The 18,045-nt window shown below is 42.3% G+C and overlaps 2 protein-coding genes across 2 annotated transcripts in view; both read left to right on the forward strand.

Annotated features, from left to right (window-relative positions):
- The window catches only part of celf3a (cugbp, Elav-like family member 3a), a gene marked incomplete at both ends in the record, with an annotated part of 23,781 nt that extends 14,360 nt beyond the window's left edge, over positions 1–9,421 (forward strand). The window contains 4 exons of the mRNA XM_080735628.1: positions 2,410–2,464; positions 3,756–3,860; positions 7,268–7,411; positions 9,294–9,421. Coding sequence (XP_080591754.1) covers positions 2,410–2,464; positions 3,756–3,860; positions 7,268–7,411; positions 9,294–9,421 — 432 coding nt within the window. The remainder of the gene's footprint in view (positions 1–2,409; positions 2,465–3,755; positions 3,861–7,267; positions 7,412–9,293) is intronic.
- A 4,926-nt stretch (positions 9,422–14,347) lies between these two features.
- The window catches only part of cers2a (ceramide synthase 2a), a 31,291-nt gene continuing 27,593 nt past the window's right edge, over positions 14,348–18,045 (forward strand). Inside the window, exon 1 of the mRNA XM_080735981.1 lies at positions 14,348–14,837. The gene's annotated coding sequence lies outside the window, so the exon portion shown is untranslated. The remainder of the gene's footprint in view (positions 14,838–18,045) is intronic.

Raw genomic sequence — 18,045 nt, forward strand, 5'->3', positions numbered from 1 at the left:
GAAGGGTAAGTGATATTCTTTGGTTAAAATAAAAGTTTTTTTTTTGTTTAAAAGGTTAAAGTACTATATTCTGATAGTAATATTTGCTATAGAGTGATTGTTCAGCACCAGAGGTGTCCCCATCTCTCCAGCTCTTTAATAAACACAAAATACTTTTTCAGGTGTGTTGCAAAATTCAGACAATCAGGATAGAGTACGCATTTATCAGCTTCATTTTTATAGTGTCCCAGTTCCAAATCTGTCTGCTCATTTCTTTGTGTCATCATTTCCAATTTCACTTGTTTAATCTGTATCCTGTCTGAGTTCTCTATCCTGATTGGATAAAATTGGTATCCTTCCCGACCTGAAAATGCATTTTCTGTTTAATAAAGAGCTTGAGAGACATGGAGACTGTACTCTATAGCAATGAGTACTAATCAGAATATAGAGCTATGTAACACTTATTTAAAGGAGGACTTCACCACTTTTCAACCTGTCTTCATATAATAGGTCCTCATTAATGTTCATAATAAAATATCACAATTTTTTTCTACTCAGTCTGGGTCTCATAGGAGAGCTGTCAAATCCTTCCACCGGTGACAATCATCGTTTGACAGATTTCTTCTAAACAATATTTTTGAAAAGAAATATTTAGATTTGTATTATCGTGAGAACAATGGCTTCCACTTTTCAGGAATAGAAAGCCTGCAGTTTCTATTAGCTTGCATTTCCCATTGATGATGTCACCGGTGGAAGGATTTGACCCACCCACAGCTCTCCTATGAGACCCAAACTGAGTAGAAAAAAAATTGTGCTATTTTATTATGAACATTAGTGAGGACCTATTATATGAAGATGGGTTGAAAAGTGGCAAAGTTCCTCCTTTAAGCAATTATTTTCCCTCATTTAAACAAAGAAAATCCCTTACCCTACCTTTAATGTAAAATTGAGAGGAAATGTATTTCACAAATTGATCTCAATACATAAAATATGATACAGTATTACTTTATTATCAGCAGCCACGTATGCAACATATACAGTAATACACACATTTGACATAACACAGAGAAACTAAGCAAAAATAAATGACATGCATAAAAACATGAAGACAAGAGCAATGTCCACCACTCAGCCTCCCCCTGGCCGGCCAGATTCTAAATTAAGCCCTCAAAATCGACTGATGGACAAGAGACCTCTTTAGCCTGACCTTATTGTATTTTGGAACGCTCTATCTCCTTCGTGAAGGCAGCAACCTATATTCCCTTTTCTAACCATGGCTAGTGTTTGAAGTGATATTCCTATACACCTTCGCATTCTGTTATTATATGTAGATGCACGGAGTCTCTCAAAGTGGTGGGTTCAGCAATATTTGAACAACATTTGTCGTCAGTTGTTGCAGCAGGCAACAACAGACAAACAACCATACCAGGTAATACTACAGTAGTGAAGAACACGCACAATAACAGAAGTGAAAAACAAAAGAAGAATTTGTCTACTTGCACCCAAAAAGGTTTTTAGACGGTGAAGAAAATAAATGCTTTGCTTTTGTTTTCTTACCCACGGATTCAATGTGATCTTTCCATGACAAAAGATGGTCTATTACAACTCCTAGGTATGTATATGAGCATACCTGGTTCGTCTGTTCACCATGAATAGTAATGTGGGGTCTGTGTATCAAAATGTGACTGATTGATTGTTTTATTGATTGATTGATTGATTTATGTAAAGCAATAATTGACTGATTGACTCCTTGGCTAGATCCTCACGGTAATTGGCTTTGCAACTCAACAGCTTAGAACACAGTCACACACAAAGAGAGACAAAATGAAAGACACAAAATACTTTACAAATGAAATGTCACACACTTTGTCATTACATTGTCATGTATAGTCATTCCTTGCTGTCGTACTTGGTTGGGAGTTTTTTTTTTTTCAGTTGTAAGTTAACCACTTAAACCCTGTTTGATACTTGGACAATTTGAAAATAGCTGACCTGCAAGTTGACAGTGCATCGCGAGCTTGTAGACCTGTTATTTTCCGACTTTGCCTTTTTGGAAATGTTTAAAAAAATATTCACCTATAACATGCCCAAAATAGGGACACCCAGGGTTAATGTGGTTAGTGCTTATGTGACACATAATGACTTAATTATAGAGAGCACAACACATACACGCCAGTGTTCTTCATACAGGCAGCGGTTCATCTGCTGATTCGCTGTACCAGAACTAATGTAGACTCAGATGAAATGAAACAAATTAAAGCGGTGAGGAGGTTTGGTCCAAATGTTATTTGGAGCATGCTGATGTGCCCTGGATAGCATGTAGCATCTTTTTTAACACATATATACCGTAGCAGTGGGTGTGATGATGATGATGATGATGATGGTGGTTATGATGATGATGATGATGTTATGTGTTGTGTCACAGCTCAGAGTCCAGTCCTGGACCCCCTCCAGCAGGCATACACAGGCATGCAGCACTACACAGGTACTGATATTGCTGGTTGTACAGCGTTTGATTGGAAATTCATTTCATGTTTGTTTGTCAAAAAGTACCTGAGACGAGTAACAGTCTAATACCTCATTCACATACAGAAAAGCCAAGCTAATGGTTTGCTTGGTAATTCAATGTATTCTCTATGCAAACCAGCTTTTAAAATTTCCAAGCTGGAAAAAAAGCTTGGACATTTTTAAAGCTGGTTTGCATAGAGAATACATTGAATTACCAAGCAAACCATTAGCTTGGCTTCATTCAGTGTGAATGCAGCATAAGTCAGGGTTGTCAAACGTGCGGCCCGTGGGCAGTTTGCGTTCCGGGGAGAGGTCCAATGCGGCCCAGGACATGAGTTTCATGTACATAGTGAGATTATTGGGGCTTCTTTAACAAGAAATAGCATATTTTTCCACCACTCATACCAAATGTATTGTAGCCTATAACTGTACTTCCAATATTAAAGTCAATAATAAAAGTACTTAATCTTCTTAATAATAAACAACAAACTAAAGTCATATATTGTAGTTATACTGTAGCAGTGACATGTAGCCAGTTACATGTAAGTAAACGAACACGCATGCGTGTCCGCAATTGGACGCGGCCCTCATCAAGTCACCTCTCGTCCAATGCGGCCCGCACTCCGAAATGAGTTTGACAATCCAGTCCATATATATATATATATATATATTTTTTAATATAGATATTTTTTGATTTACCAGACTATAAACCACAAACTAGTCATTTTTAATCTGTTAAATTGTTAATGCACTCCCCCCTCATTTTGTTCAATTGTCTGTTTTAATGTTATCTGCTCCCTTTGTCTGCTGAATATTGCTTTTACGGACTTATACTGTTGTTCCACAAACTGTTGGAGATATACTGTTTTTCCACTTTCCATAAGTATTATGTCTTATAATTCTTGATATATATGAGTTAAGTAAAAAAAAAATCTAATTCCACAAAATGAGGGGGGAGTGCATTAAGAATTTAACAAATAAAAAACTTCTAGTTTATTGTTTACAGTTTTTCGTCTTAGGTACTCTTTATGTAGTAGCTACAGCAGATGCTTATAGTACTACATATTGGATATACAGTATATACCGTGTACAGTATTGTATAATATGTGTACTGTTTATATACATTATGTTGTTTAAATATGTATATTGTACTGCTATTTATACAGTATATAGTGTAATAGTAATATTAGTTCGGAAGGGCAGAAATTATAGTGGCATTGCCAGAATGTTGACCTATTCCCTTCTGTCTGTCTGTGTTTGTCCATCAGCTACATACCCTGCTGCATATGGCCTTGTGGGACAGCCATTCCCTCACCAACCACAACTAGTGGCCCAACAGCCACAACAACCTCAGCAGCTGCAGCAACGAGAAGGTACCATTCAGTAGTTTATACGTACCTATACTGTAGTGCAGCACTATTCAAGCGGCAGACCATGGGGCCGTCATGGTCATAACCATAAAAATATGTTTTGTCTACTTTCAGTGAGGACAAATCATTTCTGATGTAATTTCTCAGTTTCTCTCCAAATCCACAAGGAAACTATTTTTGCTATTTTGTTTGTTCCAAAAGAAAAAACATCATAATTTCATCATTAATCATTCCTTGACGATCGTTTTGTTCAATGACGTTTGGCATCATAGATGTGTTTCCCCTTAAGTTTTAGACTACAATTTACAATGTAGGTATTTATTTAACAGATGCTCTTAATCCAGAGCGATTTACAATAGCAAGGTAATACATCAATACATCCATATCAATACATCAAATGCACAGCAATAATAATCCAAGAGGAACATATGTAGACATGCACCTATTCAAATTCAACGGCAGTAGGCAAGTGCTACATTAAGAACTATGGGCTAAGGTGGTGTCTGTAGAGGTGAGTCTTCAGATCACGGTGGAAGCTAGGCAGTGAGTCTGCCGTTCTAAGTGCCACAGGGAGTTTATTCCACAGTTTGGGGGCCAGAAGGGCAAAGAGTCTAAGACGAGTGGATCATTGTCCTGGGGTTTTTAGCAAGAGTTCTGTCAGCCTCCCCGTGTCAACTGATCAGAGTGAACAGGTGGGGTTGTAGGGTTCTATCAAGCTTTGAAGGTATGGAGGTCAGGTGCCATACCCATACCTTTGGCTGCTTTGAAGGCCAGCATCAGTGTTTTGTACTCTGTGCGGGCTGCAACCGGGAGCCAGTGGAGGGAGCAGAGAATTGAGAGAATTGAGAATTTGGGCTATTCAAGTGTGTTACAAAATCATTGTTTAAACGTCCAGAATAGGACCTTATAATTTTTGCTTGCAGCCCATCCTCCTTTCGACTTTGGTATTTTGCTGAGTGGCCCCTGAGCCATCTTACGTTGAGTAGCCCTGCTGTAGTGTGTAGATTGTCCTGTCCTGTGTCAAGTTCAAATGTTTCCACTTTAGCAGTGTTTCTCAGGCTGTGGAAGGCATTGCACATCTATGCATCGTATAGACCACTGGTCACCACTATCGAGTCTAGCGTTTGTGGTTTAAGCCCAGGCTGTAGCGAAGTACTGTAGAATGGCAAGTACTGTACATGCCTTTAGCATAAGTACCACAGTATTTTAAGGTACAGTATTTCAACTTGCAGTAACACCGATATTTATGATTTAATTATGTATTTGGCAGCCAGCCTACAACTATAATCCATAAGCACAATACGGCATGCATCGTTCATGTTAGAATATTCAGCCTCGTTCAGTGCGGCTGTACGGTAGCTGAGTGAATAGAGATGCCGTCTGGTCATCAGAAGGTCACCTCCCTGCCCACCCCAAATGGCGTCGGTGTCCCTGAGCAAGACATTTAACTCCTAACAGCCCTCCTAGTCAGGGGATATTACTTAATAAAACCTGGGAATGAATTCCATACCAAAGATTTCTTCACCACTGTGTGTTTTTAAAGGTGTCTACTAACGATGGTTTAGTGATGAGTCATCACTTTTCACAGTTTTGCGGGGGCCATTTTTAGCCCAAGGAATGTTTTTCGTGCAGAACAAATGGCCAGGTACACATTTTAGTGTATGGGAGGAGCTTACAGTACATGTACAGTATGTATCAACATATTTGTTTTTGTAGGCTAATTTCTGATGTGGGCCTAACTATATGTTAGGCCTAAATGGGTTAAAACACCTACTGTAGTTAGACCCCTCACATCCCACTTAAAGCAGATTTTTTTGGGAGTCTTTCTTTCCTTTATAGTATAGTGCAGTGGTTCTCAACCTGTGGGTTGGGACCCCCAGAGGGGTCCCCAAATTATTTTGGGGGGGGTCCCCAAATCATTAACTTAATGTGACAATTTAAGGACTTTAAAGACCTTTTTAGTGCCTCTGGTCAAACATTGGTCAAATTGTCAAATATTAGAGGCTGAAATTGTGAAAATAGCAGATCTACATACTCGCAACGCCTTGCATTGTGAGGCGTTGTGAGCTATTGTGAGTTATTTTCACAATGGAATAGACTAAATGTAATGCCAACTCCTACAATTCCAAGTGCTTGTGCAGGGTGGGGGGTCCCCAGTTCAAATATGATTATTTTGGGGGTCGCGGCCTGAAAAGGTTGAGAACCACGGGTATAGTGTATAGTATAGTAAGTTAATGAGACCCAAACTTACCCTAGCTGTCAAAGATCCTCCTAGGGATTTTGAATTTCAAACTCTAGCTATGTTACTAGACACCTTTACGAACACATTGGTGAAGAAATCGTTTGGTAAGGAATTTATTCGGCTGTGTGAAGCTCAAACTGAATGTTATAACGTAGTACTCTCTGCAGTGCTACATTGCAGAATTAAACGTACACTCAGGATTTCACAATTTAGGTCATATAGATAAGTTACTGTTGGTCAGTGTTTGTCCCTTTGCCATTTCATTCACACTCACGGTTTCTAGATAAAACTCCCATAACATTACCAGCAAATCCATGTAACTTTTGCAGCGGCCATTATAATTGTGAAAAACTTTTGGACGGATGTGCTTTTGTGCAGAATACATGAGGCACTCTGCTTGCAGAGGCGAGATCATTGCATTCCCCTGCACGTTACCACAGCATTACAATTCTACTAGTTCTCCTTCAGCATTGCAATTCTCGCTGAGTGCCTGAAAAGGTATTTAACCTCTTTTAAGGCCCTTGCACCTAAGAGCAGCAAGGGCGTTCTCTATTCGCGTCCCCGTCTCCGCACATAGAGGACGCAGGTTAGCATTTCACCAGGTTAACTTTCACCAGCGTCGACAGGTTCGCATTTCACCAGCGTTAGTTTTACTGAGGTTAGGGTTAAGGTTTGGTTAGATGCTACCTGGCGACGCTCCGTCCTTCCGTCCTGTGGGGAGGGGACGGGGACGGGGACGCGATTCTCCTGTGGGGACGCGACTCGCGTCCCCACGGGAAAATCACTTCCCCGTCTCCAGGTGCTACCTGACGTCACTCTGTCCCCACGGTGGGGACCGCTGGGACGCGTCTCCGGGACTGAGACGCCAAAGGAGATCTCCCTCCCTCCCCAAGAGTCTGATTTTGTAGCACCAAAAAAAAGTAAACTCTTAATTTCCGCCCGACAAGTGATTGCGATGGTCTGTCATGTTTTCAGCCGAACTCAGGACAATTCCTGCATTTTTCCGGCTGCGTTAACAACTGATTGACCAATAGTAAATTGCTTCTACAGTATGTGCAAGGGTCTTCATCCTCCCCTCCCTTCCCTTCTCTCTCTCTGTCTCACTCTCTCGCTCCCTGTGCAGTCTTGTCTGATCTGTCTCACACCTGGACCATTTTACATTTTCCAGGTCCTGAGGGCTGTAACATCTTCATCTACCACCTGCCCCAGGAGTTCACCGACTCTGAGATGCTTCAGATGTTCCTGCCCTTTGGAAACGTAATCTCCGCAAAGGTCTTTGTTGACCGAGCCACCAATCAGAGCAAATGCTTTGGTGAGTCATGATGGCTGCAGTTAAAATGGTGCGAATCCTGCTTTAGACCGGCGGTTCTCAACCTGTGGGTCCGGACCCCCAGGGGGGTCCCCAAATTATTTTGGGGATTAACTTAATGTGCAACATTGTTTTCTCACTCAACAGTAAACAAACCAACATAAAGTTTAAGTGGATAGAGCGTATATGCACATTACTAAAGTGACAATTTAAGGACTTTTTAATACTTCTAAAATGGCAAATTAATCATTGGCAAAATGATCAAATATTACAGGCAGAAATTGTGAAAATAGCCGATCTACATGCTCACACTACTTGTGAGCAAGTAGAACTGCTATTTTCACAATAGAACCGTGTTATACAAAATGCAATGCCTCAATTCTCAGTGCTCGTCAGGGTGGGGGGTCCCCAGTTCAAATATGATTATTTTGGGGGTCGCGGCCTGAAAAGGTTGAGAACCACTGCTTTAGACCAAACCTAAAGCAGGCTGCCCGCCATGAGGCCAATTTGAACATTTCTATTTTAGTGTCTTCTTGACCTACTGACCAGTAGGCCAGTGGTTTACTCTCACACAGGCACAGAAGCAAGCACACGCGCATGCACGCACAAACCAGACAGAGCTGGATATTTCATATATACCGTTTTTTCAGATATCCACATAGAAAAATATCTAGGTCCACATCCACATGACAAAGGCATCTAGGTCTAAAATAATCTGAGTCCCCAGACCTCCACTAGGGGGACATTAAGCACACACACAGTAAAGTCTTCAGAGATATCCGGGTTCCATGTCTACACGGATCCAGTGAATCGGATATTTTTCAATGTCTCCACTTATTTATCCGGTTTCAAAAATATCCAGCTTCGCGGCTAAAATATCCAGCTTCGTGTGGCTGCAAGCCTCAACCGCATAAAAAAATGTCTAGCAAATGTCTAGCTTCAGAAATATCCAGCTCCGTGTAGCCGGCACCTTAATATCTGGCCCCTGGCCCCAACATTCTGCCTGATGGATATGATAATAACCATTAAGACACCCTTAGGGCGAGAATCGGCCTCGCCCTTTAGGGGGAGGTCGCGCACATGGGCAATTGCAGACTGCTGGGCGAGCACTGGCGCTTTGGCATGGGATCAACTTTGACCAAAAGAAATGCACAGACCTGGTTGGTTGTTTAAGTTGGCCAAAATGTGTCCATAGTTTCCCAAAAGATTGACACAATATGTCCTTATGTCCTATGGGCATTCCCAAATATGGGCTTATATCAGGGATCTCCATATATGGGCATTAAAGGGACAAGGACGGAATTAATTTGCAAGTGTGACTTGCTGAGCTGGGATGATATTGATGACATCAGGGATCTCCATATATGGGGCTATATCTCCATATATGGTCTGTCTGTAACAGTATCCTATATCCTTCTGCTGAACTGGGATGAGGTGATGTCAGTACAGGTCAGGTATATTGTGATGTCATTGTGATGTCAGAAGAGTGACAGATTAATGAGTGATTTTGAGTGACAGACAGGATCTGGAGGCTTTCATACTAAGTTCTGACCTATGGTCGCACGAATAATAGTATTTCATTTTGAGACGATTGAGCCCCCGAAAATCAGCTGCATCAAACAGTTACATTTAGCACATTTGTGGCGCTCTCTATGGGTCAAAGTGGAAATGCTTTCAGCGATTCGTTAAGTACCCGACCCTCGTCATGTGATTCAAATTTGGTGTTGACTGGACGTTTCGTTGTGATTTTTGCCCCTCCCACCAACTTTGGAAGCCTATTACGGATGAAAAGTCTGTACTAGGTACTATCAAACACTGCATTTGTCTTCTCATACTGTGGGTTTATTTTGGGGGTTGTTAAGTTGTTAAACTGTCTCTCTTACAGGTTTTGTGAGTTTTGACAACCCGTCCAGCGCCCAGACTGCCATCCAGGCCATGAACGGGTTCCAGATCGGTATGAAGAGGCTGAAGGTTCAGCTCAAGAGGCCCAAGGATGCCAACAGACCCTACTGAAGAGGTGAGGGACTGGACAGACCAGGGGGACAGGGAGAGGAAAGAGATACACAACGGGGGCAAGGACAGGGTAGAGGTACAGAGAGACAGGGTGGACAAAGGAGATGACAGGGTTACACAAATTCAAGAGGAACGAGTAGAGGGAGAGAGTTAAAGAGAGACCAGGGGAACAGCGTGAATCAAAACACTGTTCCGGTTCCAAGGGCGTAGCGTTTGTTTTCGGTGGAGATTATCAGACGAACCATGATCCACGTGAGACACCGCCGAGCGAGCAGTAGCGAGCAAGTCGCCGCGTCGAGCGTTTGCGACGGTCGCATGAGCCGCCTCAGCGCCGTTACCGAGTTATGTGCCGTTATGGACAGAAGAGTAAATCCCTTCGTCCCCCCGACTTTCGGCACCTCCGCGCGGTCCAGGTGAACACAACAGAGCGCTCCCTACCTCCGGTTCAGCCAATCACAAGCTTCCGCGGGCGGGTCTTAAGTGGAACCAGAATGGTGTTTTGATACACGCAGGGGAACATGGGGAGGGGAGTGTTTAAAAGAGACCAGGGGACGGGGAGAGGAGAGTAACAGAGAGATCAGGGGACGGGGAGAGGAGAGTAACAGAGAGATCAGGGGGGAGAGTGAAGCGCAATACATGCTCCCTCCGATGTCCAAACTTCATTGTTTTTTTTAAAGGGAGGTGATGTACATTTTTACGCCATTAATTACTTGGGATCACTTTTCTTCGAACGCTCCCGCACCCCCAGATGTCCTGACTGTCAGAACTAGTTCGGAAAGCCTGTCCGAAACTGAATTTTTTTCCTTTCGTCGGAAGGAGCATGTACTGTATTGACATTTTCACAGACAAGGTGGACAGGAGAGAGTTACACAAAAACAAGGGTAATGAGGTGAGCAGAGATTTACAGAGAGACCAAGAGAAGAGGAGAGGAGAGTGTTTCAGAGAGGCCAGGGGGACATGACACGAGAGGAGAGTTACAGAGCGAGCAGGAGATTTGTGTGAAACATTGTGAAACATTTACAGAGTTATCATGCTAAAATTAATGTCTGTCTTCAATCACCTTCTAAATCAACTTGTTTGAGGTTGCAGTTTTCTTGTAGCAACGGTAAAAGAAAATAAGGAAAAAGTACATTAAAATCAGACAGTCCAGCTGCCTCTTTTCTTTATGAACTGGGTTTGCGTATTGAAGTAATGACAGGTGTGCTAATTGTTCCAAAGTAGCTTTTTTTACACTATGAAATGTTTAATATTTAACCAGTCTGGTAGAGTTGAAAACAGCTGCTGTCCCGTCATTGATTTTTATTTTCACTTTTCATTTTATTTATTTTTGTGCTGTGTCATGTCATTTTTCCTGGAAAAAAAAACCTCACACCAGACTGTCCTGTCCATACATATATCGTGGAGACTGCGTGCGTCGCTATGGCTCCGGTTGCCTAGCAACCGCTAAAACCTCCCCCTTCCTTCTCACTGCGTTGTAAGTTAATTGGCCTGTGTTGGTTGCTGTGGCGATATTGCCTGTGATGGTTGCCATTAGCAATTTTTATTTTGGGCCGTTGCCTTGATTCACCATGCTGAACTGCATGGCGAGTTACTGTGGCGACCATGAACTTGTGTTTGGTGCGTTGTGAGTTTCCTCTTTATTATTTTGTCCTGGTTTTTATCCTAAAAAAAAAAAACACTGATCAATAATTGTCACATTACCTCAGATTTTGTAAGCAACTGATTATCATGACATGCTATTTTTGTATAATATAATATATAACGTCTCATTGCCATGAGCAAAATTAGCCTGTTGGTGATAACTAGTCCATCAAATATGGATTTGTATTACAATTTTTTGCCTTTTTTTCATTAGTTTCCTTTTTTTGTTGTTTGTCATGATTATCATTCTTACATGTCCCCTGTTTAGTTGGTTGGTGTGGTAGTTTTGGTGAGTGGGGGATTTTCGTTTGGTTGTAACTAAACTCCAAGTGACTTTGTGCCTGAACTTTGTCTGTTTTTGTGAGATTGAATATTTACTGAACGTCTACATGTAAATGGTTGACATTGTACAGTAGTGTAAGCGTGCGTGTGTATGTACTGTGTGTGTGGGTGCGTGCGTGCGCGCACATCAGCGAGAGACAGAAAGAGATTTAGTGCATCTGTTATTGTGTGATTTTCGTGAAAACGTGCATATTGTGTGTATGTGAACGTGCGTGTGTTGTAACGAACGAGACACTTACGTTTCTCTAGAAGGTTTTGGATAAAACTGTATGGCCATCGTGACACGTGCTGCTGGCTGAGGAACTACTTTCCTCTGTAGGAATTCTGGGCTGCCAAGATATCAGGGACAAAAATGAATGACTTTGATGCAGCCAGCCTGCATCATAGCTTATTATGAATTAACGTCTTCATTTACATCAAATCAGGAATCTAAAGTTTCCTCCAACACCAGTGTAGTGAATGAAATGCTCTCGATTGGATTAGATCACATATTTGTACTGCATACAGTATGGTATATATAAAAAAGAATCCCATTGATAAAATGTGTTTCTTGAAGTGGTCATTTTGTTAGATGGTAATCAGGTTCAAAGACATACTTTCCAGAATTCCTACTGTGCATGTTCTGAATTGATTTGCCTGCGTAAACGAGATGAGAACCTATTTGATAAGGGACGTGCACACAGTAGCAGCAGTATGGTCACCTGTATGAGTTGCATGGGCACTAGGGTGTGCTTGTATACTGTAGCTGAATACTGAGACTTTACGGAGGCATCAGTTCAAGCAAGTGTGTATTACAATCTCCACTTCCAAAAGACTAACCTCACTCAATATGTGTGTGTTTATTCGTGTCATTTGTTTTAAAATGTTATTTTTCATTTACTTTCTTCTCCAGGGTGGGGGGGGAAACCCTGAAAGTCCAATCAAGAAACCACTTTGGGATGCCCCAGCCTTTTGGTTGTTTGAACCAACCCTATAGCACAGGAGAGCAAAACATCACTGAAACCATACCCGTATGTGCTTAATAATGCCGACAATACCCATCACAATCTATAACAATATCAATATACAACAAAGCCACAGCTGTGTTCGGAGATGTCAACTGCTTCAGAGGTCATATCATTCCACAGATGGACTCAGTTCTACTATGTACATACATACAACTCTACTGTCAGCTACAAGATTTACATGTTAAGATAAAGCATATCATTGATGTTTATTCTACCAAACAGGGTTCTACTGTATAGTGTGATTTGTAGTCTATGACGTAAGGAAGAAAAGGTTTAGTCTTCGAGGACGAAGGAAGGAAAGGAAAGAATGGAAGGGAGGAAAGTCTAAGACTTTGTTTGAGAAAAGAAAATACTACTCTGTATGATTACCATTGGTAAGATTGTTCTGTAGAGTTAGTTTTATTATTTTAAAAAAAAGTAAATTAATGGGGGGGTGGGGTAATTAAACTGGAAGAGAAATGGATTTCTTCAAAAATGTATATACTTTTGTTCAAAATGGAGTTGAAGGACTTAAGACTTGGTGAGTTAAAAATTCTCTGCTGCCACTACTTTTAGCGTTGACCAAGGGGGGGGGGGAGGGAGGGGGGGGGGGGAAAGGGAATTTTTCTATCTTGATTTTTTACGTTTGATTCATTTGTTAATCACTTTGATGGGGGCGAACAGGGGAAGACATGACAGGTTTTTTATTTTAGAAAATAGATGATTCCTGAGGCCTCCAAGGCCACTTACACAATTATTGTAGAGTTTTTAATTACATAAATGTACTTATGAAAGTAAAACAAAAAAAACAAAACAAAAAAACAAACATTATAATGTTTCTTTATTTATTCTCTACAATCGCTGTTTTAAAACATATGTCTTTAAAGAAAATAAAGTACAATTTAGAAAAAAAAAGGTTGAGTTCGTCTGCTCTGTGATTCTCCAGAAAAATGAGTGACTATTGACTAATACAAGTAAATGTAAAAATGTGTTTGTAATTTAAAAGTGAATGCCTGCAAAACTACTAATTCAGAATAGGCCTTTTATCACTAATACCATGTTATTGCCTTATTTAAAGTGAGTCTTTCAGGGGTCTTTGCTGCTCTCTATGGGACCTGGCGAGTACTGCAGAAAGTGGGCTGTTGTCATTTGGGAGGGCAGGGCCTGGTATCCTAGACAGGATTTCTGGTCTTATATAAATCGGTGAAAATTAAACAATGTATTATTTTCAAGGCTGTCTAATAGATGCTGCCTAGGAGCCAGTGGCGTATCCAGGAATGTGCAACTTGTTTCCACTATAAAGCAACAGACAGACAGACAGACAGACCATCAATTATATTGGTGCCATTTGTTATTGAAGTCCGTTAGCATAGCCTAGGTCAAGTGACAGACTGTGACACTGCAGACAGGCATACATTCTAGAGGTTGTGCATAAGTCTATATTCGGAATATATTAAAAACAATAGGAATTGTTCATGTTATAATTTTGTTTCTTAATCAAATGTTTATAGGCCTATAGACTATCAGCCTTTGATGGTAGAATCTATCGTATTTGAGTCTCTCTGTATTATAGCCTGCAGACAAATAAATAGGCACAGACAGACAGACGGACGGACGGTAGGTAGGTAGGTAGGTAGGTAGATAGATAGATAGATAGATATAGGCCTACATTATCTTAAATGCTGCCACTAACAGTGTGTGCCTCTCAGCCTCGGGCTCGGGGTTATAGTAGGCGCCGGGCGGTATTAGAATGTTGTATCATTTTATGATTCAACCACTATGGGGAGTGTTTCCTGCCTCTGCCTCCAGGTTTTGGGTTTGGTCAGATGCGTCAGGTCCGAACACGCCACCGCGTTCCTTTCAGAGCGTCGACGTCACTTTAAATAGCCGTTCTCCGCCCCCTCCAGGCTGCTGCTGTGCTGTCTGCTGCTCTTCTACTAGCTACAATTATTAAATACACACCACTGACTGACTGCAATACTAGAGAGAGCCATTGAGCAAACCTCGGCTAAACCGCAACGCTATCAGGCCTGCTGAACAACTTTGGTCTAAAGGAAAAGTAACTGAGCGTCTCGTTTCATTCGGCTGTATCGGCGAGCCTTGAATCACCGCAGCAGCAGTGGAGAAAGTGTTTTTAATTCATTTTTTTACATTATGTATAGGCCTATAGCCTATATATTTTTTTAAAGGCTAGATGAAAATGCAGCAAACCCGGGATTAGAGAAATCGAACATCTGGTAAATAAAGGAGGACGGATCGCATGCGATTGGATCGGAACATCATCAACAGGTCAACAGAACAGAACAGGGGGGTTTTCCCGGTTCATCACGGCGAGAGATCCGCATGAAGATTCACGCGGTTCCGACCAGGAGAGAAGATTGAGGAAATCAGCGGCAGCGATCATCACGTAGCGAGAACATCCTACCTGCTCGAACCACAGCACAGAGGTAAGTTCAACCGTTAGTAGGCTACTGTGTAGTAGTGACCGTTAACCCGCGATCACACCTATGTATGTACCGGTAGTCTACGTATGGAGCACACCGCTGGCAGCAGGTCCGTTTTGATGTCCTGTATGTGTGCTAGGTGCTTCTCTGTATGTCTGCAAAAGCTTTCCTCGAGGGTCAAAAACTACAGAACCGTGCAGCGCACACACCGTCCTAGATTGCTATTTTTTAGACCCAATGAATGATTATACTCATCTAATCTGCAGGAGTTTATGTTTTTTATATAAATTATGTATGATACAGGGCAGGCTATGATACACAGAGTTGCACACTTGGCTGCACGGATGAGCTTGTTGAAAGGACCGAGCGTGACTCGGTATCAAAGTTTACACAGCTCATATCGCCGCCGTCGCCTTTCGTTCTCATCTTGGGTGGTATTTGTTTAGGAACGGGGGCTGATAAAGCGAAGGTCGTGTGCGTTTTAAAATAGGCCTTAAACATAACCACGCGACCACAACAGTCAGTTCAGTCGGCTCAGACAAGGAACAGTTGTTTAATAGGTCAGAAAGAAAGAAAATGGGCCCTTTGTAGTTTTGTAGCTGCCGCTACACCCTTTCTGAAAGCTCCAAAAAGAAAAGTTGACTGAAGTCGACCGGATGGCGGATGTGTGAGCAATGCTTCTGTTTGATCTGACGCGTGTATTTTAGAGTTAGGTAACAAACAACGTCTCCCACTACGTGAAGAAATCGAAAACATTACGTCGGGTTTCTTTTTTGTCTCGAAAAGGGGAACTTGTTGTCGAGAATTCCCTCCCAACGTTTAACGGTGGGACAATTCCGCTATGTCCGGGTGTTGTCACGGAAATCGGTGACCTGTCGAAATGTGTGACCACCAGCAGCACGTGAAGTGATTTTGTTTGGCGTTATTGTTGTCTATGCATTTATAACGATACAAAAGACGGAAAGGCTGCATATGGGTTATTTATATATACATAGAAAAAGTAAAATAAAATATATCATTTGACAGTTAACTTTAAAATTACAATGGAGTGTATGCACAATTAAAAGAGGATCAGTGCAACACAAAAAAACTATGAAATGTAGACATTTTCCTTCGCATCAGCCATCAGTCCGATTAAATAATCACAACGAATGTACAATCCATTAACAATTTTGCTTAAACACGTTGATTGCGAAACGGCGACCTCTGGGGTCACAATTTGATAGGTCACCAATTTCGGTGGTACAGGGGGAGCCACCCAATTGAGCCATGATGGGTTCATAGTACTGATTCTACTGAACCACTCCCTGGAGGAGTTAACACTACGCCAACAGCGCAACAACTTGTCTCGTATGTCTGAGTTCTTCCAAATCTAAACTCTCTACTCAGAGGCCGCAGAGCATCCTCCTCCTGACCGGTTCCTCTTCCTCTTAGAGCTGTAGTAGCCTACAGTGGTTGTCAGGAGGAGTGGACCTTCCCAGATGATTAACTAAATATTAAACATTGTTTTCTCACTCAACAGTAAACAAACCAACATAACGTTTAATAGTATAGAGCAGGGGTGGGCAACTTTGATGATGGCGAGGGCCACTATATTTCCACCGTCACTCCAGAGGGCAACATACAGTAGCATGTGGCCCCCGGGCTGCCAGTTGCCCATGTATGGCATAGAGGGTATCTGTCCATTTCTAAAGTGACAATTTAAAGACTTTTTTAATACTAAAGTGACAATTTAAGGACTTTTTAATTGCGACCATAGGTCGCATTTACTATCAAACCCTGCACAAAGTGTAAGTCCGTCTGTCTGTCAGTCTGTCTGTCACACCTCACACGTCACACTCTTGCCCTGCTCATATCTCCGCAACCGTTGCCCCGATCCATGCCAAATTTTGCACACACCTTCCTTACCTGCCAAACTACAACCTCCAAGGACCCCCGGAGCTCCAGGGACCCTCACCCCCAGATGTAAAAAATGACCAAATGTGCTAAACTGACCAAATGACCACCCCCACGGGGCTGCTCACGGGGAATTCCCGGGGACCACCCACTCCTGGTGCTCCAGAACGGATGCAAAAGTGGTGGCGCCCCCAGTGGAGGACCCCCTACACTGCAGCTCACATAAAATGCCGTAACTCCGGCTAGGAGCGACCGGGACAGCCGGGGCCGGTACCTATTCGTCCGCCTTGCCGGCGCGGAGACCCCACCCCTCATTTCTCACATGGCCCTCTTCTAGCGCCACCATGAGGCCGATTCTTGCAAAACACATTTTTGGACACTGCTCCTACAATTTTTGCCCTAAAATCACGCAAATCGGTACACAGTATGTCTACACTCATCCCATCAACATGAATCTCTCCCATATAGCGCTACCTTCAGGCCGATTTTTAAAAACACATTTTTGGACACTGCTCCTACAGATTTTGCCCTAAAATCACGAAAATCACTACACAGTATGTCTACACTCATGTCATCAACATGGATCAGGAAGATTTTGGCAAAACACATTTTTGCCCTATTTGTGGAGATAAGTGACCTACGGTCGCTTATCTCCCGATTAGGGAGTGTTACTGGTACCTCTAAAATGACAAATTAAACATTGACCAAGGCGTTGCAAGCATGTAGATCTGCTATTTTCACAATAGAACCATGTTATACAAAATGTAATGCCTCATCTCTTAGTGCTTGTCGGGGGGGTTCAAATATGAATCTTGAGCAGGACTCAATGGCTAGTGGGGCCGTCTGTGAGCTTAAGGTTGCGGTCACTATGCTAATTAGTGTTTTGCCTTTATTTTCGAGTATTTGCTGGCTTCACTGATGGGGACGGGCGGTCTGAGTGAGGGGGATGGGCTCCAGGCGTCCCCCTCGTGCTGCCGGTGCTGGGTCGCGGCCTGAAAAGGTTGAGAACCACTGCTGTAGTAGCCTCGGGATCCATTTAATTCGTAGACTACAGGCATTCACACTCCACCTGCCCCAGGTAAATAAAACTTTGGGGCAGGTGAAGTTTGCTTTCAGGTTGCCCGACCGGGCAAGTGCTCATTTGAGAGGGGACGCAACACGAGATATGTCTAAACACCTGAACGTGGCCAGATCGCTTTGTCTTCTGGTCTGTGGTATGTAAAATAAGAGCACTGATTACCTATTAATTGCTGGTTTTACTGTTGCTACACTTAAAAATATAAACTAACAAGTGTGAAACCATAGCCATATTCAA

Source organism: Nannobrachium achirus (assembly GCF_963921795.1).
Source record: "Nannobrachium achirus genome assembly, chromosome: 10".
NCBI lineage: Eukaryota > Metazoa > Chordata > Actinopteri > Myctophiformes > Myctophidae > Nannobrachium > Nannobrachium achirus.